Raw genomic sequence first — 23,559 nt, forward strand, 5'->3', positions numbered from 1 at the left:
GCGTATGAACTCCTCCACCTCTGCGGGTTTATCAAATGTCAGAGTCTTGTCTTTGTACGTTACCAGCATTGTGGCAGGTGATCTTATTCCGTGTCTCAGTCCCAGCTCCCAAAGTTGTTTACGCGCCGTGTCGTATTGCTTCCGCTGTTTGCGCGCCTCTGTAGCCAAGTCATGGTGAAGCTGAACGCGAACATTCTTGTACAGGATATTTTTCTTCTGCTTTTGGGCATTAATCACAGCTGTCTTCTGTTTGTAACTCTGGAATTTCATGATTAGCGGTCTCGGAGGGTCTCCCGTGCCCCTTTTAGGCCCAATTCGGTGCGCCCGCTCTAACATGATGGGCTCCCGCAGGTGCATATCTAATGCGTATGAAAGCCAGCTTAGAAAAGCACAGATGTCGGGATTTTCAGCTCCCTCCGGCAGATTCACAAGGCGCATGTTGTTTAGACGAAACCTCGTTTATCGACAATCGAGGACCTGGTTTCTTTTTTCCAACTTCTCCACTCTTTCTTTCATTGCGCAGTAGTCACCTTCAACAACGGACAGGCGGATCTCAGCCTGCCCGATGCTATTGGTACAGTCACTTAGCTGTTTTATTTTTTCTTCCGATGCCTTCAGTATACCATTCAATTTGCCTGTAAACTCAAACTGGAGATCACCCACCGCCTTCAGAATCTCGTCCTTCACAAGCATGAGTTCGCTGTTACCATGTCCCCTGGAGGTTTTAGTGAACATTTCAGCCATCTCTGTGCTAGCCTCATTGCCAAAGCTCTTGCTGACTAAGTCTACAGAGCTAACAGTGCTCGGTCTCTGCTCAAACATCTTCCAAAGTCAGAAAGTTTCATTTGCGTACCCAGTTTTGCTTTATCCTTGCTATTTTTTGTAGATCCTGGCATTTTCTGTCCTGAAAACAGTATCGCTTGTGCTCCTAAATATTAAGTCCACGGTCTAAAACAGGTTTATTTTGCAGAAAATGTCGGAGCTTGGTTTAGCGTGGCTATCTAGATGGCAGGCATTACAGGAAGTCCCAATATATACCTTTTTTATGTTAAACTGACCTGTTATGGTCTCCTGAAACAGTTGATAGATGTATTTTATAACAAAAACGGGACCGATGCTAACACGTTAGCATGTCTGTGGCGTTTTCAATGTTAAAGTTAGCATTAAGCTGTTCACATCTTAGCAGATTGTGTGTGCATTTGTTTTCTGTATAATAATGGCTCAGCGTTCATTGTCGTAAGTCAAATTGTGTATTTCACTGATTTCCTCCAGAACTATCTGCCAAGCTAGAAAACTGCTGCAGCCTAGTAAGAGCAGAATATTATTGGAATGAAAGAAAATGGATGGATGAATTTAAATAAGGAAAGTTGGGGGTTTTTGTGGCACCAAATGGATGCTGCACTCTGCAGTTTATTGTCTGGAATAGTCCCAGATTGCATTTCAAAGCTTCTAGAATTCAAACATTTTCATGCAGGTGGTGGTGGGGGTAATTTTGGGTTTCAGCTTTTTTGATTTTTTTTTTTTTACCACTTTCTTTCCTGAATATGTCAATCGTGAGTCACTTTTGTGCTGATTAAAGTCACTAACTGGGACTCCATGTCTTGTTGTGAGAAAGAAACAAGAATTGTCCTCCATTCTGTTCACACAGTTCCAAATGCTGTGCAGCTCTCTGCCGAGTCAAATTAGAATGATTGAGTCAAGTCGGATTAATAAATTCAAAGCAAAATGCCGTTTAAATCAAATGACACCTTTTCAAAGGTTGTATTACAAACAAACTGCAATCGATCAAAACGTTTTTTCCTCCCAAAACGAGACGTCCTGCGCTGACTTGCAGCACCCGGCTGAGCTCATCCCCGAGGTATGGAGAGACATTCATGCTAAAATGTCTGAAAGGAAATGCTTTTGACAAAAACTACAGATTTTATTTATGTCCAGAGATCAAGGATCCAGTGACCAATTTAAAATGTTGACATAGAAAACCTGTAAAGCCTACTTTTAGTACACAGAAAATTCACAAGAGGTATCGATAAGGGAATCGATAAGGAATCGGATCAATAAGCGGAATCGATAATGGCATCGATATCAATAAAATCTTATCAATACCCATCCCTAGTCAACAATCGTATAACTTATCTATCTATCAATCAATCAATCAATCAATCAATTTTATTTATATAGCGCCAAATCACAACAAACAGTTGCCCCAAGGCGCTTTATATTGTAAAGCAAGGCCATACAATAATTACGTAAAAACCCCAACAGTCAAAACGACCCCCTGTGAGCAAGCACTTGGCGACAGTGGGAAGGAAAAACTCCCTTTTAACAGGAAGAAACCTCCAGCAGAACCAGGCTCAGGGAGGGGCAGTCTTCTGCTAGGACTGCTTGGGGCTGAGGGAGAGAACCAGGAAAAAGACATGCTGTGGAGGGGAGCAGAGATCAATCACTAATGATTAAATGCAGAGTGGTGCATACAGAGCAAAAAGAGAAAGAAACACTCAGTGCATCATGGGAAACCCCCCAGCAGTCTAAGTCTATAGCAGCATAACTAAGGGATGGTTCAGGGTCACCTGATCCAGCCCTAACTATAAGCTTTAGCAAAAAGGAAAGTTTTAAGCCTAATCTTAAAAGTAGAGAGGGTGTCTGTCTCCCTGATCTGAATTGGGAGCTGGTTCCAGAGGAGAGGAGCCTGAAAGCTGAAGGCTCTGCCTCCCATTCTACTCTTACAAACCCTAGGAACTACAAGTAAGCCTGCAGTCTGAGAGCGAAGCGCTCTATTGGGGTGATATGGTACTATGAGGTCCCTAAGATAAGATGGGACCTGATTATTCAAAACCTTATAAGTAAGAAGAAGAATTTTAAATTCTATTCTAGAATTAACAGGAAGCCAATGAAGAGAGGCCAATATGGGTGAGATATGCTCTCTCCTTCTAGTCCCCGTTAGTACTCTAGCTGCAGCATTTTGAATTAACTGAAGGCTTTTCAGGGAACTTTTAGGACAACCTGATAATAATGAATTACAATAGTCCAGCCTAGAAGAAATAAATGCATAAATTAGTTTTTCAGCATCACTCTGAGACAAGACCTTTCTAATTTTAGAGATATTGCATAAATGCAAAAAAGCAGTCCTACATATTTGTTTAATATGCGCATTGAATGACATATCCTGATCAAAAATGACTCCAAGATTTCTCACAGTATTACTAGAGGTCAGGGTAATACCATCCAGAGTAAGGATCTGGTTAGACACCATGTTTCTAAGAATTGTGGGGCCAAGTACAATAACGTCAGTTTTATCTGAGTTTAAAAGCAGGAAATTAGAGGTCATCCATGTCTTTATGTCTGTAAGACAATCCTGCAGTTTAGCTAATTGGTGTGTGTCCTCTGGCTTCATGGATAGATAAAGCTGGGTATCATCTGCGCAACAATGAAAATTTAAGCAATGCCATCTAATAATACTGCCTAAGGGAAGCATGTATAAAGTGAATAAAATTGGTCCTAGCACAGAACCTTGTGGAACTCCATAATTAACCTTAGTCTGTGAAGAAGATTCCCCATTTACATGAACAAATTGTAATCTGTTAGATAAATATGATTCAAACCACCGCAGCGCAGTGCCTTTAATACCTATGGCATGCTCTAATCTCTGTAATAAAATTTTATGGTCAACAGTATCAAAAGCAGCACTGAGGTCTAACAGAACAAGCACAGAGATGAGTCCACTGTCTGAGGCCATAAGAAGATCATTTGTAACCTTCACTAATGCTGTTTCTGTGCTGTGATGAATTCTAAAACCTGTCTACAAATCTACAACGTATGGCCTGCGTATGTGGGACATATGAGGCATACGTCGAAAATATTGTGCATGCCCAAAATTTTTCAACGTGGTCACCATCTCAACATATCAACATGCTTCAGTGTGCTCTTAATTTATACAATTTATACATTTATAGCACCTCTGATGGGGGGGACATGTCATGCTCTTTGGAGTAGTTCTCCCACCTTGGTCCTCGTCATGCACCCAGCTCTCACCTGTGGCTCCATGTAGCTGTTAGCATGCAACAGTGGCCGCACCCTGGGCAACGGCTTGACTGGCTGGCTAAACCAGGTGGAGGGTAGCTGATGGGTTTAAAACCCTCAGTGAATTCGGGCTTGTCTACCTTTGCATGCGAAGACTGGTTCCAGCGGACTGCGTGGAAGAAACCAGCAGATGGTTCAACGGGCAGGAAGGTGGACCCAGCAAAGCGCTGTGGAGCACGAACAGGACACAGTGAGACACGAAGGGCACTGTTGGCCATCCACTGCATCCCGAGCCATATTGACTATGTCTTGCCACTGGACATAAATGGAACCGGACGAGAGAGTGAGGCTGACGACTATGCGCAACTCTCCTTCACTTAAATCCAAGTCGTGCGCTAGTCATGACTCCACACTATCACTGCACACTCTCAAGTCCTGTGGCGACGGGCGAGTGGCAAAGCAGTAGGTGCGGATACACTGGAAGCTGGAGTCATAAACCTGCACACAGGCGGCCCAGGGTATAGGATTGCGCTCTACTGGACAGAAGCAGCAGTGGAGTTCGGCAGCCCTCTGGGCGACTGAGCAGCCCTGTTTAGGATCGCTCTGCTCACCTCCATGGAGGAAGGGGCTAGAAAAGGTGCCTCAAACATAGTCTGCTACATACTCACCCCGGTCAGCATGCCGCGGCTGGCGGGGATCCCACTCAGTTGTTGAAACTTAAAGAAGAAATTGAAGCTACTCAACCTTGGCACATGGAATGTGCGAACCCTGCTGGATAACATCAAAGCAGACAGGCCAGAATGAAGAACTGCGCTAGTGGCCAGAACAAGGTGGTGGTTACACTTTCTTCTGGAGCGGTCGTAGCATTGCCGAATGGCGGGAGGCAGGAGTTGGCTTTGCCATCAAGTCCCACCTTGCAAGGAAACTTGTCAAACTTCCAGCGGGCATCAATGACCATCTGATGACTCTTCAGCTCCCACTGAGGGGAGAGAAGAATGTGACTCTGATTAGCGCATATGCCCCCAGTATGACAAATCCTGAAGACATCAAGGACAAGTTCTGCGAAGAACTTGAAGCTATTATTGCAGCAGCTCAACAGTCCAAGAAGCTTTTTATCCTCGGGGACTTTAATGCAAGAGTAGGGGTCGACCACCAGACCTGGGACGGAGCCATTGAAAGACACGGTATTGGCAAGTGTAACAGCAACGGCTTGCTACTCCTCAAAATCTGTGCTGCACATGACCTTGTCATCGCCAACACCCTGTTCCGCCATCCAACAGCTCTCCTATGGCAAAGCACCAGGATCGGACACTATTCCTGCTGAGATTTACAAGACAGGTGGCCCACTACTGTTGCAGACTGTTCAAACTCTTCCAGTCATTGTGGAGCACAAGCGTGGTCCCCCAACAGTTGAAGGACAATTGTATCGTCCACATCTACAAGAGGAAAGGCAAATGCCAGCAGTGTGACAACCATAGAGGCATCTCCCTTCTGTCCATTGCAGGGAAAATTCTGGCTTGCGTTCTGCTCAACTGTCTATTACAACACCTTGAGCAGGGCCTCCTCCCAGAAAGTCAGTGTGGATTCCGTGCCGAACTTGGTACTGTGACATGATATTCGCTGTGCGCCAACTTCAGGAAAAGTGCCAGGAGCAACACAGTGACTTCTTTGTGACCTTCGTTGATGTGACAAAGGCCTTCGATACGGTCAGCAGAGAAGGCTTGTGGAAAATCATGGAGAAGTTTGGCTGCCCCGGCAAGTTCATCACAATCGTGCGACAGTTTCACTACGGCATGATGGTCAAAGTTCTGGATGATGGAGACGAGTCAGCAGCCTTCATAGTCACCAGTGGTGTAAAACAGGGCTGTGTTCTTGCCCCTACATTGTTCAGCATGGTTTTCTCTGCCATGCTGACTGACGCTTTCCAGGACTGCCAGGGCGGCATTAGCCTCAGATATAGGACTGATGGCAGGCTGTTCAACCCCAGACGCCTCCGGGCTGTCACCAGAAACCTACTGTTTGCTGATGACTGTGCGCTCAATGCAGTTACAGAACGGAAGATGCAGTATGTAATGGATTGCTTCTCCAGAGCGCGTAACAACTTCGGTCTCACCATCAGCATCAACAAGACCGAAGTCATGTACCAACCAGCACCTCGCGGTGAAAGGACAGAACCTGCAGGCAGTTGACAGTTTCACCTACCTGGGCAGAACCCTCTCTCGTGCAGTCAACATCAACGCCGAAATCAACAACAGGATTGCCAAGGCCAGCGCCGCTTTTGGGAGTCTCCGTGAGAATGTCTGGGAACAGAGAGGTCTCAGCCTTACCACCAAGCTGAAGGTCTACCATGCAGTGGTTCTAACTACACCCTTCTCTATGCCAGTGAGACCTGGACTGTCTCCAGCAGACATGCCAAACGGCTTAACCATTTCCACATGAGCTGCCTCCGTCGCCACCTCCACATTAGGTGGGAGGACAGAGTCCTACACATGGAGGTCCTTGAGCGAGCTGGCCTCCCCAGCATCTACACCCTCCTGCAGAAGACGCAAGTCAGATGGACTGGCCATGTCATCAGAATGCCAGACAGTCGACTGCCAAAACAGCTGCTGTATGGAGAACTGTGCCAGGGCAAGTGTTCCATTGGGGGACAGAAAAAAAGCATTCCTCAAAAACCTAGGCTTTGTGCTCACTTCCTGGGAGTCGCTTGCCCTCGACCGTACACAATGGCGCAGCAAGATCACAAGTGGCGCCCGCGCAGCAGAGACCAGACGGATCGCAGGTACTCAAACAAAGCGATCTGCACGCAAGGCCCGAGCCATCTCCACTTCCATGTGGGCGAGCCTTTCAAGCCTGGATGAGCCTCATCAGCCACCTTCGGTTGCACCGTTTATGTTCATCCATCGAAATCTTTTTTTTTTTTTTTTTTTTTTTTTTTAATAGTGGAGCTGTGGTCATCTTTGACCTCGAAGGACAAACGAGAGAATTTATACTAAACTTACCCATAACATATTAGGCTTATGCCAGCGTTTTTAATAGAGAAGACATACGCTGGCTAAATCGTCAAGGTGTGACAGGGGTGTTGGGAAAGTGGTTAAGATGGCCCATTTTCACTTGCCTAAAATTGCAGTCATCAGACCTATCCTGTCTATGGTGGATGCAGAAATTTTGATTCATGCCTTTGTGTGTTCCAGAATTGATTATTGTAATGTTTTATCTTCTGAATTGCCACATAAGAGTCTGAGATGTCTACAGATGGTACAAAACACTGCTGCCGGAGTTTTGACGAAAACCAGGAGGTTTAGTCACATCACACCCGTCCACGCTTCCCTTCACTGGCTCCCTGTGACTCATAAGAGCAGATTTCAAGGTTTTGTTACTGACTTAAAAGGCTCTAAACAGACATACATCCAGTTATCTTGTTTAATTTGTTAAAGGGCGTATAGTTCACTTGAGTGGAAAGAATAGAATTAATGGTTAGATCCATGTTTTGAAGACCATTCTCACGCTGTGCTGAGTTTCACTTCTGCAGCTTCTAACTCATAAGATGGACTGACAATGTGACTGTCATATGATGTGTATAACAGCTGTGACACCCTGTTCAGATGCGCAAATGTGCAAATCCTCTGCTGCGCTGAGCCACTGAGACACATTGACACACTGTGGTGCAGCGCACCTGCACGTGGTGTTACAGCTATGATGACCATAATATTACAGATACATTATCTAACCCAGTGATTCTCAACCGGGGGTGCCGCGGCACCCTAGGGTGCCGTGATCGATCGTCAGGGATGCCGTGGGTATTTTTCATTTTCGCGATTATTTTTCATATTCGAGATTACCGTGAATTATTTATTTTATCCACAAAGCATAAAACGACTCAGAATCTGATGTCAAACGTGCTGCAGCCTTGCTCTCGTCTTAAGGCAGGACAATAACAAGGAGGCTGACAGCCGATTAAAACAGTGCCCTCTTCTTCAAAAGCCGTCTAAAATGCGGAGCTGTCGGTGTGTGTGTCTGTGCCTGTGTGCGCGCACGCGGAGTTAACAGGCTGCAGACTGCGAGGGAGGGGGTGGGTGAGGGAGATTCCTGAATGCAGGTTCAGTGCGCAGTGAGCGCGGAGCAGAGAGAGGATTTTTAACCCGAGTGAACGTTAACAAAACGGAAACGTGAAGCTGCCTTTACTTCTCTCTGAACTTTCTCTAAAGGTGTGATTCTGCCATTACCGTCCTGTTCACACCATGTGCGCGTCGTATGCTGAATTTATGAGATCATGAGATGAAATAAACGGTCAAATATCTTTAAAAACATATTTAAAAAATGAGAATATATGAATGAACTGAGTCGCAAAAAAAAAAACAATGTTCAGACGCAGAGATCACAAAAAGCAGGTGAGAACTCTGAACTTTAACAGCTGTTATTTTCCAAAGGTATTTATTTGTTCAATCTTGAGCTTAATGCAGTGTTTAAGCACAAAACGTGACTGATGAGGAGAAACAATTTCAGAAATGCAACAGAAACAACCACAAATCATAAAAAGTTGGGACTATATGTAAAATGAAGATAAAAATAAAAATAAGAATGCACCATTCCCAGTTTCTCCACTCACAGAAGCCAAACGTTCTTCCAGAGTTGTGTAATTATACTACAATAGTATAATATAAAGAAGGGGAAAAAAGAAAAAAAAAATAGACAATATATTCATCAATCGCAATTATTTGTCTGACAATTAATCGTCTCCAGAAATTCCTAATCGTGACAGCCCTACTTGAGATCAGAGAGCAAAATGCTTGAGGATTTTCGAAATGCGGTGTTTTCTGTATTGATTTTCTATTGCGATAATTGGGTTTTGCGCAAAACCAGAGGTAATAGCATTATAATATTATTTTGGTTGGTGGTGTGCCACAGGATTTTGTAAATATAAAAAGGGTGCCGCGGCTCAAAAAAGGTTGAAAATCACTGATCTAACCCATGAGAAAGACTGACATTGTATATGTGTCAATATGATTATTATGGTTGGAACACCCCGTCCAGATGTGCTTGCTGCCCTGCAGCTCTGAGATGCATGAATTCAGTATGATTGTGCAATGTTCACGTCTACTTCACAAAATGAATGCGTGTCACAGACTTTGTACATTACAGTATGTCCTTTGCATACTCTGAATGGGATGCACAGGGGGTGCAGTCCAGGACATGCTGGCAGGATTAGACGTGCCTGACCATGGCGAATGTCTCTTGAGCACGATCAGACTGTTCCGAATGCTGTTTTTGATGCGGTGAGAATATTTACACAGTAAAATCACCAGTGTTAATTTAACACCATCAGTCTTAGTTTTACACTGATGATTTTACTGTGTAGAATGCAGTTAGAATCCACCTCGACTGCCATTCAATATTTTTCCACCTCGAACACATATCAGAAGTAGAGAGCATGTGCTCTACATTTAGGCTGGCCGCACAACTGTGCCCAACTGTTTGGCATGCGCCTCAATGGGCTCATTCGGCCTCCAGTGTGATGGGGTATTAGACAGATTTGTGAACGGTATTTGTGAGAAATGGGTCTCTTGTGTACATAGGAAATGTTTTAGATCTTTCAATTCAGCTCATGAAAAATGGGAGCATAAACAAAAGTGTTCCATATATTTTTGTTCAGTGTATATAGCAGTATCGTCAAATTTTTTTTTTTAACTCTCTAATATCCGTATTGTATGCCCCCCAAAATATCCGTATCCCTCAACTCCACTTGTTGTTGATTCCTGGTCCAGACCCAGATCTTACCAGGGTGTGGAGGCTGAAAACACAGCGGTTGTTTTTACCATCATTACCACCACAAAGGTGCACATAATTCCCAGATTACTCCCAGTGTGTTTCTGAGTACATTGTGTGTGTGCATGCATGCTTCTGTATGAGGGATTATGCAAATATCATTGATCATACAGTGCAACTGGAAAGGAAGATGAACAAGGAAAATGATGGAATTCTCAAGTGCTTTCACCCACCACAACATACAGTGTATCCAGAAAGTAGTCACAGTGCTTCGCTTTTTCCACATTTTATGTTCCAGCCTTATTCCAATTTTTTTCCTCAAACTTAATGACAATATCAAAAAGGTTTTTTTTTTTTTTTTTTTTAGATTTTTGCAAATTTATTAAAAATAAAAACCTAAGAAATCACTTGTGCATAAGTATTCACAGCCTTTGCCATGAAGCTCAGAATTAAGCTCAGGTGCATCCTGTTTCTGTTGATCATCCTTGATGTTTCCACATTTTATTGGAGTCCACCTGGGGTAAATTCAATTGACTGAATGTGACACACACCTGTCTGCATAAAAGATCCCACAGTTGGCGCTGCATGTCAGAGCACAAACCATGCATGAAATCAAAGGAATTGTCTGCAGACCTCTGAGACAGGATTGTCTCGAGGCACAAATTTGGGGAACGGTACAGAAACGTTTTTGCTACTTTGAAGATCCCAGTGAGCACAGTGGCCTCCATCATCCATAAATTGAAGCCGTACAGATCCACCAGCACTCTTCCTAGAGCTGGCTGCCCGTCTGAACTGAGTGATTGGGAGAGAAGGGTCTTAGTCAGGGAGGTGGCCAAGAACCAAATGTTCACTCTGTCAGAGCTCCAGCATTCCTCTGTGGAGAGAGGAGAACCTTCCAGAAGGACAACATCTCTGCAGCAATCCACCAATCAGGCCTGTATGGTAGAGTGGCCAGATGGAAGTCACTCTTTCATAAAGAACAGATGGCAGCCCACTTGGAGTTTGCCAAAAGGCACCTGAAGGACTCTCAGACCATGAGAAGCAAAATTCTCTGGATTGATGAGACAATTGAACTCTTTCCCAGGCGTCACGTTTGGTGGCAGCATCATGCTGTGGGGATGTTTTTCAGCAGCAGAAACTGGGAGACTAGTCAGGATTGAGGGAAAGATGAATGCAGCAATATACAGCGACATCCTGGATGAAAACCTGCTCCAGCGTGCTCTTGACTTCAAACTGGGGGACAGTTTATCTTTAAGCAGGACTGTGACCCTAAGCACACAGCCAGCATATCAAAGGAGTGGCTTCAGGACAACTCTGAATATTCTTGAGTGGCCCAGCCAGAGCCCAGACCTGAATCCAATTGAACATTTCTGGGGAGATCTGAAAATAGCTGTGCACCGTTTCCCCCCATTCAACGTGATTAACTTGAGATGTACTGCAAAGAGGAATGGGCAAAACTGCCCAAAGATAGGTGCACCAAGCTTGTGCCATCATATTCAAGAAGACTTGAGGCTGTAATTGCTGCCAAAGGTGCATCAACAAAGTATTGAGCAAAGGGTCAGAATACTTATGTGATTTCTTAGTTTTTTTTTTTTGTTGTTTTTTTTTTTTTAATTTTCAATTTATTTTCAGCAGACTAGACTCTAAGGGGTGACCCTCTGCTTGGGCCATGCTACAAACATAAATTACAGAACAATTCACGGACGAATATACAAGAAATGCTATTGGCGCACAGGACAGGAGGATCGCCAACACGAATACAACTCCCATCTCTGGATGGAGCTGCACCTTAAACAGAGAAAAAACAGAACCAGGCATCAGAAAGACTGTATAATTTGCCAGCATTAAACAACAAGAAAAACAGAGAAATACTAAGGTGATTGCCGGCCACTAGCCCTAAACTTCACTAAAAGACCCATAATTTAGGTAAATTTGAGGCTGCGGCCCGCTCCAATTACTAATAAATGAATTAAGAATAAAAAGCATAAAACAAAACTGTACCAGTATGTTAACCATACGAGGTCTGTTAGAAAAGTATCCGACCTTTTTATTTTTTTCAAAAACCTGATGGATTTGAATCACGTGTTCTTGCATGAGCCAACCTTGAACCTTCGTGCGCATGCGTGAATTTTTTCATGCCTGTCGATTGCGTCATTTGCTTGTAAGCAGCCTTTGTGTGAGGATGGGTGGAGTCTCTAGTCGTTTTTTTTCTTTGCAAGGAAATGGCAGAACGACTGGAGCAGCGCAACTGCATCAAATTTTGCCAGAAACTGGGCGACAGCCAGGTGGAAACCATTCGGATTACTCAGACGGCTTTCGGTGACGATCCTCTGGGCATCACACAGATTAAGGAGCGGTACAACCGGTTTAAAGACATCCGCACAACAGTGGAGAGCGAGCCGCGCTCCGGTCGGCCATCAACACGCTGAAACGACCGGATCATTCCAAAGTGAATGCTGTGGTGATGTGGGACTGTCGTGTGACTATCCGAGAAATTGTGGAAGAGGTGGACATCAGCACTTTTTCGGCACATTCCACTGTGATAGAAGATTTTGCCATGAAAAGAGTTGCAGCGAAATTCATCGGCATGAAGCTGATGGCGCAGCAAAAGCGCCACCGTGTTGAAGCCTCACAGGACATGTTGTGACATGCTCACCTTGTCCACAATTTCTCGGATAGTCACATGACTGAAAAGCCACTGAAAGCCGTCTGAATCTTCCGAATGGTGGAAGAGCTGGGCTTGTTACAACATGTCCTGTGAGACTTCAACACGGAGGCGCTTTTGTTCCGCCATCAGCTTTGTGCCAAAGCCATCGGCATGAATTTTGCTGCAACTCTTTTCATGGCAAAAATCTTCTGTCACAGTGGAATGTGCCGAAAAAGTGCTGATGTCCACCTCTTCTACAATTTCTCGGATAGTCACAAGTCTGGACTTGAAAGTCTCCACAGAATCTGACTGTTTTAATAAAAAAAAAAAATTAATGTTGTCATTATGGGGTGTTGTGAGTAGAATTCTAAGGGGGGAAAATTAATTTGCTCCATTTTGAAATAAGGCTGTAACAGAACAAAATGTGGAAAAAGTGAAGAGCTGTGAATACTTTCTGGCTGCACACAGTATGTTGTGGTGGATGAAAGCACTTGAGAATTCCATCATTTTCCTTGCAGTTCTGTACCATGTTGTTTTCTCATTTGTGTTGTAGCTTAAAGCCAAAGAAAACTATGACACTGCGATCGAATGGTCCATAGAGCTGATCAATGACTATAGAATGCGGATTGGTGAGTGAAGTCCTATACTGCTCATGTACCCAAACCTACAAAAAAAGGCATTTGTAGGCAATACATCTAAGCAGTTTTTCTTTAAGACATGTATTTTTGTCTCTTTCTAGCATGTCGCTCATTTTCTGGCTCGTTCATTGAATACTTTGTGCACGATATGAGTAAGTTCCTTTGTGTCATATTTGTTTATTACATACTATCAGAAGTTGTAGGAATACACAAACGGTTTCCTTCCTCAATCCACGTGATGGTCTTTGTTTTCAACAGGCTATCCAGTGAGGAGGAAGTATCCTCAGGTAGCTTCAGAAAGATTTGGCATCATCAGCGATGTGGTATCATGTGACGAGTCCAATGACGACAGCTTTAGTGAGCACCTGGAGGAAAAGGTCTGCAGGACCTCAAAGCGACTGCTGCCTGATCGGACCTGTGCTGCTCATAACCGCGCCAATGAGAAACTTGTACATTTTATTGTCAAGCAGCGCATGGTGGATCAACACCTTCTGGTATCACAAGTAATCTTATGTATGCATTTGTCCCACATTTTAACACATTTAATGCACTTTAGAGCCATGTTGGTAAGGTCTGCAGACAGAAACCAGCTTTTGAGACAAGTTGCACTGGTCCCTTAACTGTATCCAAGCTTTCATCACTTGATATCCTTTTCTTGTGAGCATCAATGTTTGCCTGTCCACGGTGATATCTTCAAAACACAGCGTGCAGTTTCAGTCAGGTTTTGTAGATCATCTTCTTGTGACAGGTCATGTCAAGGTCAAACCAGAGGTTGTCATCTAAAATACATAAATGACCACGTCTCAGGAACTAGATGACATTAAAACAGTTTTCTACATAGATTTCTGCTCTACTGGAGCAAATAGACATATCAGAGCTTTGATGTCAATGATTGTGTCAAGCAAAGTTGAGAGGCTAATTGGCAGTGGTGAGGTACTGCAATTGTCTGTCTGGATTTCTTATTCCTTTTTTTTTTTTTATTGTAACTTAATTTTTGCCCTTCATGACACATGATTTAAGACCACAGCACTCACAACAAATCTAAATTGAAGGGGGTGAGGATTTATGAATTAAATCAGTTTTCATATTCGTATTTAGTTGAAACAAATTTTTGACTTGATAATTTATTAATGTCTTTAATACTTCTTAGTAGTAAAAAAAAAGTCAGTGTTTTCAAACAAAATATGAGTGGATACAAAATGTCGTGTCCCCATATTCTTCTGTTTATTGCTCTGTGTGTCCTAACAGGCTGTGATCTGCGGACGGCAACAGTCCAGGTGGCTTCGCTCCTTTCTGAGCACCAACCGGAGAAGGGTGGTGAGTGTGTACTTGGAAGACGACAGACAGGTGGACGAGGTTTATATGTACCTGAGTGACTTCCACGCCACAGCTCTGGACACTGCCCCTTGTCTGGCAGAGGTGAAATCCACAGAGCATGTCAGCTTTGTCCTTGATGTGCTTCTTCCTGAGGTGAGTTAAGGTTCATCAGGTTCAGGAGGTTTGTGGTGCCATCAGCAGAAGCAAACTAAATTAGTGAAAGAAATGAGCAATTACAAGTATAGTGCTTTGATTAGACAGCAGACTAAATCATATTAGCATTATTGTCCAAGGTGAATCTACTTTCAGACAATGCCATTCAGCAGTCTGTGCCAGCTTGCTGTGTGTGTTACACCCAATGAGAAGGTATAGAGGAGGATTTTCTTTCACCAAAACATTAAATCTAGACTTGCATCTCAGATGTACCTTCTGGCAAATTGTAGCTGAACTTTCAGATCTTCTTTTTAATAAAACCTTCCTCTGTGCCACTTCATTATGAAGCTATATAACTGGGGATACAAAATGCAAAACATGCACTATGTACGATTCTCCAGTCACAGCCAGAGAAACCTAAAACAACTTCTGGGTGTCTTGGTGGCTTTCCTCATTCTTCTTCTTGCACAGTCACTCAGTTTTTGAGAACTGTCTACTCCACACAGATTTACCATAGTGCCATACTGTTTACTGCATTACTGATATAAATAAAGTTCAAGACATATTCAGTGACTTGGAAATGTCCATGTATCCATCACCTGACTTGTCTCTAGAAAACTGGCAGTTAAACTGATTATTTACAGGTATTATACTAAAGGGACTGTTTACTTATGCAACCCATAATCTTGGCTTTTATATTTTTGATTAATTTATATCAAGTTGTAGAGATTTACTTTCAGTTTGAGTCTAAGGAAGATGATTTTAGAAATTGTTATATTGAGCCTGGCTTACTTTTTTGTATTTGAAATGCCATAAACAAATTAAGAGCAGCTGACTGAGAAAATCAGCCATGAGGTCCCAAAACATGGAAAGTGACATCTCACTGATTTCAATGAAATTTGGTGTATGTACAGTATTTGGCTAGTGTATAACTGTCACACAATATTTTAACATATCCTCCAGTGGTTGCCATGGTAACCAGTCTTGTATTTTTTGGCTAAAGTGCCATTTTACAGATGTTAAATAATGGTGAAATAGGCATTTTTCAGAACAGAATAAATGTGAGAAAATTCAATGTCAGACAAACTTTTACCACATAAATATCAAGCAGGACATCTCTCCTTGTCATAAAAGTTATTGTAAATTTTCTTTCACCAAAACATTAAATCTCAGATGTACCTTCTGCTAGACTGTAGCTGAACTTTCAGGTCTTCTTTTTAATAAAACCCTCCTCTGTGCCACTTCATCTTGAAGCTGTATAACTGGGGATACAAAATGCAAAACATGCACTGTGCACAATTTCTCCAATCAGCCGCAGAAGCCTGCAACTTCTTCTGCGTTGTCTAGGTGACTTGGTGGCTTTCCTCACTCTTCTCCTTCTTGCACAGTCACTCAGTTTTTTGAACTGTCTACTCCACACAGATTGACCATAGAGTGCCATACTGTTTGTATTTCTTCATAACTGATGTAAATAAAGTTCAACACATATTCAGTGACTTGGAAATGTTCCTGTATCCATCCCCTGACTTGTCTGAAGAAAACTGGAAATTAAACTGATTTTTTTTTTACAGGTATTATACCAAAGGGGCTCATTGCTTATGCAACCCATCACCTTAACTTTTATATTTTTGATTAATTTATATCAAGTTGTACAGATTTACTTTCGGTTTGAGTCTAAGGAAGATAATTTTAGAAACTTTTATAGAGAAGCCTGATCTGCATTTAGCAAGGGGCTGAATACTTTTGCAAGCCAATGTACCTTGAAATGCTATTAGAATGTAGCAAGCCCTTTACCAAAGCAGCATTTGCCAGTGGGAGATATTTTGCTCTTCGAGCACACTTGGTTTTTTTTTTGTTTTGTTTTTTTTTTTTACATGTTCTGTAATTTCGACACTTGCATTTCTCTTTCAAGATGTGTGTACTTTTCTGGGTTTGTGAAAATTATTTTCTTTTTCCTCTCACTGTGGGCAAAGAGAGCTTTCACATCCACAGAATATGTGCTGACTATGAGAATGAAACCATAACAAAGATGGAGGGTCTGGATGCAATACCCCCCAAAACTGCCTGACAGGGGGCAGTCCCAAAAATTAGAGTGAACGTACCTTGCACTCCCAATGATCATAGGTTACAAAGAGGGCTACTGATGATTTTCATATGACAAAGTTAGAAATTGTGACACTGATTACGTTGTATTTTTTTTTTTTTTAATGTAGTTTACATTTTAGTTTCAGTGTTGTTCTCTTATTCAGGCCATCATCTGTGCCATCGCTGGGGTGGAAGATATTTCACTTAAAAAAGCAGAAGAAAAATATCTAAAAGGACGATGTATAAGTAACAGGTAAGAACCAGTGAGGACTTTATCCACAAGTGTAACACATTTTTCCCCTGCAAAACACAGGATATGTACATTAACGTTTTTTCCCTTTTTTTTTCTTTTTTCTCCCCATGTCAGAGAAAGGCAGGAGTTTGACTTGATGATTGAGCAGCACGTGAGGACAAAATTATAGTATCAGGATGCTGGATATCCCAAGTTTGATGTGTATTCTCTCGTCATCAGGTTGAAGAGCCCTGATGTTGTGAAAAATTGTGTAATTTGTGTTATTGTTTTATTGGGGGGGGGGGGGGGGTCCCCTCTGCTTCCTGCCGGGGTCAAATTGGCGAGCCAGTCTCAAACTTTTCTCCTCCCCCAGTGTATGACATCGTCTCATACTCCCATACTATTGGCAGTTAGGGATACATATTGTCTTCATTCAGCTGCTCTTTTCCAGATAGTTTTGTTATTGTACATTCAGTGTGTTTTCCCACAGAGTAGTGGTGAAAGAATCCTTATTAAGAAATTATTGTCAAATGAAAAGTATTTGATCATTTCAGCCCAGACTTTTTGAATTTTTTTTTATGTTTGTGACTGCAAATGCCTGTAATTTTTTGTTTTATCCATGGCAGTCAGATGTGCTTGGTTATCCAACAATAAATATTTTAAAACAATTTTAATGGTTTTCAGAAACTGATAAAATCCCATTTAAAAATAACAAAATTTGCACCCCAGTCAATTTTTTTTTTATTACACAATAGCCCAACTGTTATAGTACATTGACCCAGCAGGTCAAATGACCATGAAGTCAGTCGGCTTTATTATGACTCAGCGGAATCAGTCGTTTCTGTGTTTTTTCTTTTTATCTATATGCATAAAAGCCGTTCATGACTATTTTGCTTCATGGAAAGTTTGCATTGTACATTGTAGAACAAGACTAGACTGGTGCTCCAAATATTACATGTACTCCTAGAATTGGGAATTAATCATTAATTTGTAAATAGAGCTCCATTACATAAAAGGTGAACAAATTTTGTTTTTGTTGATTCCATTCAGAGCTCACCTGTTAAACACATGCAGTTCAACATTTTATTCACAGCAATACATGTCCAGTGAGGAAAATAAGTACAACCCCTGGCAATAATTATGGAATCACTGGCCTCGGAGGATGTTCATTCAGTTGTTTAATCTTGTAGAAAAAAAGCAGATCACAGACATGACACAAAACTAAAGTCATTTCAAATGGCAACTTTCTGGCTTTAAGAAACACTATAAGAAATCAGGAAAAATAATTGTGGCAGTCAGTAACGGTTACTTTTTTAAGACCAAGCAGAGGGGAAAAAAATATGGACTCACTCAATTCTGAGGAATAAATTATGGAATCACCCTGTAAAGTTTCATCCCCAAAACTAACACCTGCTTCAAATCAGATCTGCTCTTTAGTCTGCATCTAAAAAGGAGTGATCACACCTTGGAGAGCTGTTGCACCAAGTGGACTGACATGAATCATGGCTCCAACACGAGAGATGTCAATTGAAACAAAGGAGAGGATTATCAAACTCTTAAAAGAGGGTAAATCATCACGCAATGTTGCAAAAGATGTTGGTTGTTCACAGTCAGCTGTGTCTAAACTCTGGACCAAATACAAACAACATGGGAAGGTTGTTAAAGGCAAACATACTGGTAGACCAAGGAAGACATCAAAGCGTCAAGACAGAAAACTTAAAGCAATATGTCTCAAAAATCGAAAATGCACAACAAAACAAATGAGGAACGAATGGGAGGAAACTGGAGTCAACGTCTGTGACCAAACTGTAAGAAACCGCCTTAAGGAAATGGGATTTACATACAGAAAAGCTAAACGAAAGCCATCATTAACACCTAAACAGAAAAAAACAAGGTTACAATGGGCTAAGGAAAAGCAATGAATCTGCATTGGGGAAGGGATGATGCTGGAACTTTTGTTTGGTGCCGTTCCAATGAAATTTATAAAGATGACTGCCTGAAGAGAACATGTAAATTTCCACAGTCATTGATGTTATGGGGCTGTATGTCAGGTAAAGGCACTGGGGAGATGGCTGTCATTACATCATCAATAAATACACAAGTTTACGTTGATATTTTGGACACTTTTCTTATCCCATCAATTGAAGGGATGTTTGGGGATGATGAAATCATTTTTCAAGATGATAATGCATCTTGCCATAGAGCAAAAACTGTGAAAACATTTCTTGCAAAAAGACACATAGGGTCAATGTCATGGCCTGCAAATAGTCCAGATCTTAATCCAATTGAAAATCTTTGGTGGAAGTTGAAGAAAATGGTCCATGACAAGGCTCCAACCTGCAAAGCTGACCTGGCAACAGCAATCAGAGAAAGTTGGAGCCAGATTGATGAAGAGTACTGTTTGTCACTCATCAAGTCCGTGCCTCAGAGACTGCAAGCTGTTATAAAAGCCAGAGGTGGTGCAACAAAATACTAGTGATGTGTTGGAGCGTTCTTTTGTTTTTCATGAGTCCATAATTTTTTTCCTAAGAATTGAGTGATTCCATATTTTTTCCCCTCTGCTTGGTCTAAAAAAGTAACTGTTACTGACTGCCACAATTTTTTTTTTTCCCTGATTTCTTATAGTGTTTCTTAAAGCCAGAAAGTTGCTATTTGAAATGACTTTAGTTTTGTCTCATGTCTGTGATCTGCTCTTTTTCTACAAAATTAAACAACTGAACATCCTCCGAGGCCGGTGATTCCATAATTTTTGCCAGGGGTTGTATTTGAACACCCTGCGATTTTGCAAGTTGTCCCACTTAGAAATCATGGAGGGGTCTGAAATTTTCATCTTAGGTGCATGTCCATAGTGAGAGACAAACTAAAAAAAAAATCCGGAAATCACAATATATGATTTTTTTTTTTTATTATTATTTGTATGTTAATGCTGGAAATAAGTATTTCAACACCTGTGAAAATCAATGTTAATATTTGGTGCAGTAGCCTTTGTTTGCAATTACAGAGGTCAAATGTTTCCTGTAGTTTTCCACCCGGTTTGCACACACTGCAGCAGGGATTTTGGTCCACTCCTCCATACAGATCTTCTCTAGATCTTTCAGGTTTGGAGTTTCAGCTCCCTCCAAAGATTTTGTATCTGGTCTGGAGACTGGCCAGGCCACTCCAGGACCTTGAAATGCCTCTTATGGAGCCCCTCCTTAGTTGCCCTGGCTGTGTTTGGGGTCATTGTCATGCTGGAAGACCCAGCCATGACCCATCTTCAGTGCTCTTACTGAGGGAAGGAGGTTTGCCAAAATCTCGCAATACTACATGACCCCATCCATCCTCCCTTCAATACGGTGCAGTCGTCCTGTCCCCTTTGCAGAAGAGCACCCCCAGAGTATGATGTTTCCACCCCCCATGCTTCACAGCTGGGATGGTTTTCTTGGGGTTGTTCTCATCCTCTAAACACGGTAAGGAGTTGATTCCAAAAAGCTCTATTCTGGTCTCATCTGACCACATGACCTTCTCCCATGCCTCCTCTGGGTCATCCAGATGGTCACTGGTGAACTTCAAACGGGCCTGGACATGTGCTGGCTTGAGCAGGGGGACCTTGCTGCCCTGCAGGATTTTAAACCATGACAGCATCATGTGTTACTAATGTAATCTTTGTGACTGTGGTCCCAGCTCGCTTCAGGACATTGACCAGGTCCTCCTGTGTAGTTCTGAGTTTTCTCAGAATCATCCTTACCCCACATCGTGAGATCTTGCATGGAATCCCAGACCGAGGGAGAGTGACAGTCATCTTGTGTTTATTCCACTTTCTAATAAATAATCATAACAGTTGTTGTCTTCCACCAAGCTGCTTGCCTGTTGTCCTGTAGTCCATCCCAGCCTTGTGCAGGTCTACAGTTTTGTCCCTGGTGTTCTTAGACAGCTCTTTGGTCTTGGTTATGGTGGACAGGTTGGAGTGTGATTGATTGAGTGTGTGAACAGGTGTCTTTTATACAGGTAAGTTCAAACAGGTGCAGTTAATACAGGTAAAGAGTGCAGAATAAGAGGGCTTCTTAAAGAGAAATTAACAGGTCTGTGTGAGACAGAATTCTTGCTGGTTGGTAGGTGATCAAATACTTATTTGCAGCAGTAACATACAAATTATTAAAAAAAAAATCATACATTGTGATTTCTGGATTTTTTTTTTTTTTTTTTAATGTCTCACAGTGGACATGCGCCTAAGATGAAAATTTCAGACCCCTCTGTGATTTTTAAGTGGGATAACTTGCAAAACTGCAGGGTGTACTTATTTTCTTCACTGTAGGTCTACCTTTAGGGGTGGTGCCCATGCAGTTAATTGCACTTCTTTCCAGTGTTGAAGGTTCTGGGTTCAAGGCCACCCCTGCCCATTCTCAATTTAATCTAAAGTTGCATCAGGAAGGGCATCTGGTGTAAAACTTGTGCTAAATCAACATGTAGAGTCAGTCACCTTGGATCTACTGTGGAGCCCCTGAGTGAAAACGAGGACGAAACCGAAGGGACTTGTACATGCAGCTGTACCGTCAGTGACTGCAGTTTAGCTTTGGAAGTGCTCACTGATGCCATGCGTTGCTGCTTCCACTACACCACAAACCTGCCTTGGGTCCTAGGTGGAAACAACCCAGGAAACTGACTCCTCCTGATAAACACCGCCTCCTGTAGACACTGGCAACTCCAGTGTAAACCCCTGCAACTTTTACAGACTGGTTGCCTGCCTGTGGACAAATTAATGGTAATTCATACAGTGCAGGTTTTTACATTCGTAGACAGACATTGGTTTGTAGCCTAACTCTTGGGTAATTAACACAATGTGAATTTCAAGTGGAACTTCGACACGAGCAAATCAACATACAAGTTTTTTGAAATACGAGCCTCACTCGGTCCAAATTTTTGTAATACAAGTGGAAATTCCAGACATGTCCAGCTCTCCACAATTTCTCTTAAACTCACTCGACTGGTAAGCACTGAAAGCTGAGATAGGCACGTCCCAACTTGTCGTCTGGCACTCCAAAACGGATGTGTTCCTTTGTCTCGCTCCATCAGCGGCTCCGTCGTGACGTGCGAAGCCTCCGCGCGGCTTTCCATGACAAAATCTCTTGTTAAAAGTGAAATCTGCCGGAAAATGGCTGATGTCCAGCTCTTGTGATAACCAGAGAAATTGCACACGACTGTCCCGGCTCCACAGAGCGATCCGTTTAGGGGTGATTCTTTAACTACGGGCACTATTGGCCTTGTAAATGTAATTTCCACCACACCATTGCCTTACAATATAAAGCGCCTTGGGGCAACTGTTTGTTGTGATTTGGCGCTATATACATGTGCTCTGATGTCACTGTTTATCTCCATAGAAACTACCCAAACAATACTGTTTAAAGGGACATTACAGTGTTGTGGTGGAAATTACGGCAATAGTGTGGGACAACTGCATTTTGTTTAAAAAAAAAAAAAAAATCAACAGTTGTATGACATTGAATACCCCAATTATGTTTTGATTATTTTACTGATACTTTATTGAGATATTTTAAAACATTAGAAAAAACGTTTCTTTACCATTCATTTTTGTCATTGAAGATCAAAAGTCTGGGTGTGGGACAAGCACAAAACGGCAATATTTGCATATAATGATGCTGAAAAAAGGTGAAAAAGTCATCATAGACTACTAGAACAAATTTCTTAACACTTTCATTGTAAAGATAACTAAACGTGTGAAATTTCCCCTTTTTTGTGTTTTTCATACAATATGATCAAAGGACATAATAAGTGCCCGTAGTCTAAGAATCACCCTTAGAAATGATCTGGTGGTTTCTGCCTTGTCGTCGCAGCTCGGTGCGCGGCGCGCCGAGCGCCATTGTGGGCTGTCCTTAAAGCTGTAGTAACAGTCCTTATTCTCTGTGAAACCTGTAAAATTTTCACCGAAAGCCAGATAAATTTTTTTAATGGTTTCCAGCTGCCTGTCTCTAACAGTTTCTGAAAAAATTCTGATGGAAAAAAAGCCCAACTCATTCCACCATTTCCTGACAATGGAAATCCGACGAGGGGGCTGGACCACTCCTCCCACAAGGCGTGCTCACAGGCAAATGACGCAACCGACAGGCGTGGAAAAACTCACGCATGCGCACGAAGGTTCAAGCTTGGCTGACGTAAAAACATATGAATCAAATCCATATAGTTTTTGAAAAAAATAAAAAGGACCGTTACTTTATGGACAGACCTCGTATTTAACAGAGGGACTTCGCGGGGGATTCTTGCAAATAAATTAGCTTCACACAGGCGTCTTCTAACTGTCACAGCACTTACAGGTAACTCCAGACTGTCTTTGATCATCCTGGAGCTGATCAATGGATGAGCCTTTGCCATTCTTGTTATTCTTCTATCCATTTTGATGGTTGTTTTCCGTTTTCTTCCACACGTCTTTTTTTTTTTTTTTTGTCCATTTAAAGCATTGGAGATCATTGTAGATGAACAGCCTATAATTTTTTTGCACCTGTGTATAAGTTTTCCCCTCTCCAATTAACTTTTTAATCAAACTACGCTGTTCTTCTGAATAATGTCTTGAACGTCCCGTTTTCCTCAGGCTTTCAAAGAGAAAAGCATGTTCAACAGGTGCTGGCTTCATCCTTACGTAGGGGACACCTGAGTCACACCTGTTTGTTCCACAAAACTGACGAACTCACTGACTGAATGCCACACTACTATTA

General features: G+C 42.2%; 1 protein-coding gene across 1 annotated transcript in view; it reads left to right on the forward strand.

The window, feature by feature from the left end:
* Positions 1-17,320, forward strand: part of si:dkey-127k13.1 — a 70,233-nt gene extending 52,913 nt beyond the window's left edge. The window contains exons 14-19 of the mRNA XM_034163008.1: positions 12,981-13,056; positions 13,167-13,217; positions 13,324-13,559; positions 14,314-14,535; positions 16,785-16,873; positions 16,988-17,320. Of these exons, the coding sequence (XP_034018899.1) occupies positions 12,981-13,056; positions 13,167-13,217; positions 13,324-13,559; positions 14,314-14,535; positions 16,785-16,873; positions 16,988-17,042 (729 nt within the window). The 3' untranslated portion in view covers positions 17,043-17,320. The remainder of the gene's footprint in view (positions 1-12,980; positions 13,057-13,166; positions 13,218-13,323; positions 13,560-14,313; positions 14,536-16,784; positions 16,874-16,987) is intronic.
* The last annotated feature ends 6,239 nt before the right edge of the window (positions 17,321-23,559 follow it).

This window comes from Thalassophryne amazonica, chromosome 2, assembly GCF_902500255.1.
Source record: "Thalassophryne amazonica chromosome 2, fThaAma1.1, whole genome shotgun sequence".
NCBI classification, from domain to species: domain Eukaryota; kingdom Metazoa; phylum Chordata; class Actinopteri; order Batrachoidiformes; family Batrachoididae; genus Thalassophryne; species Thalassophryne amazonica.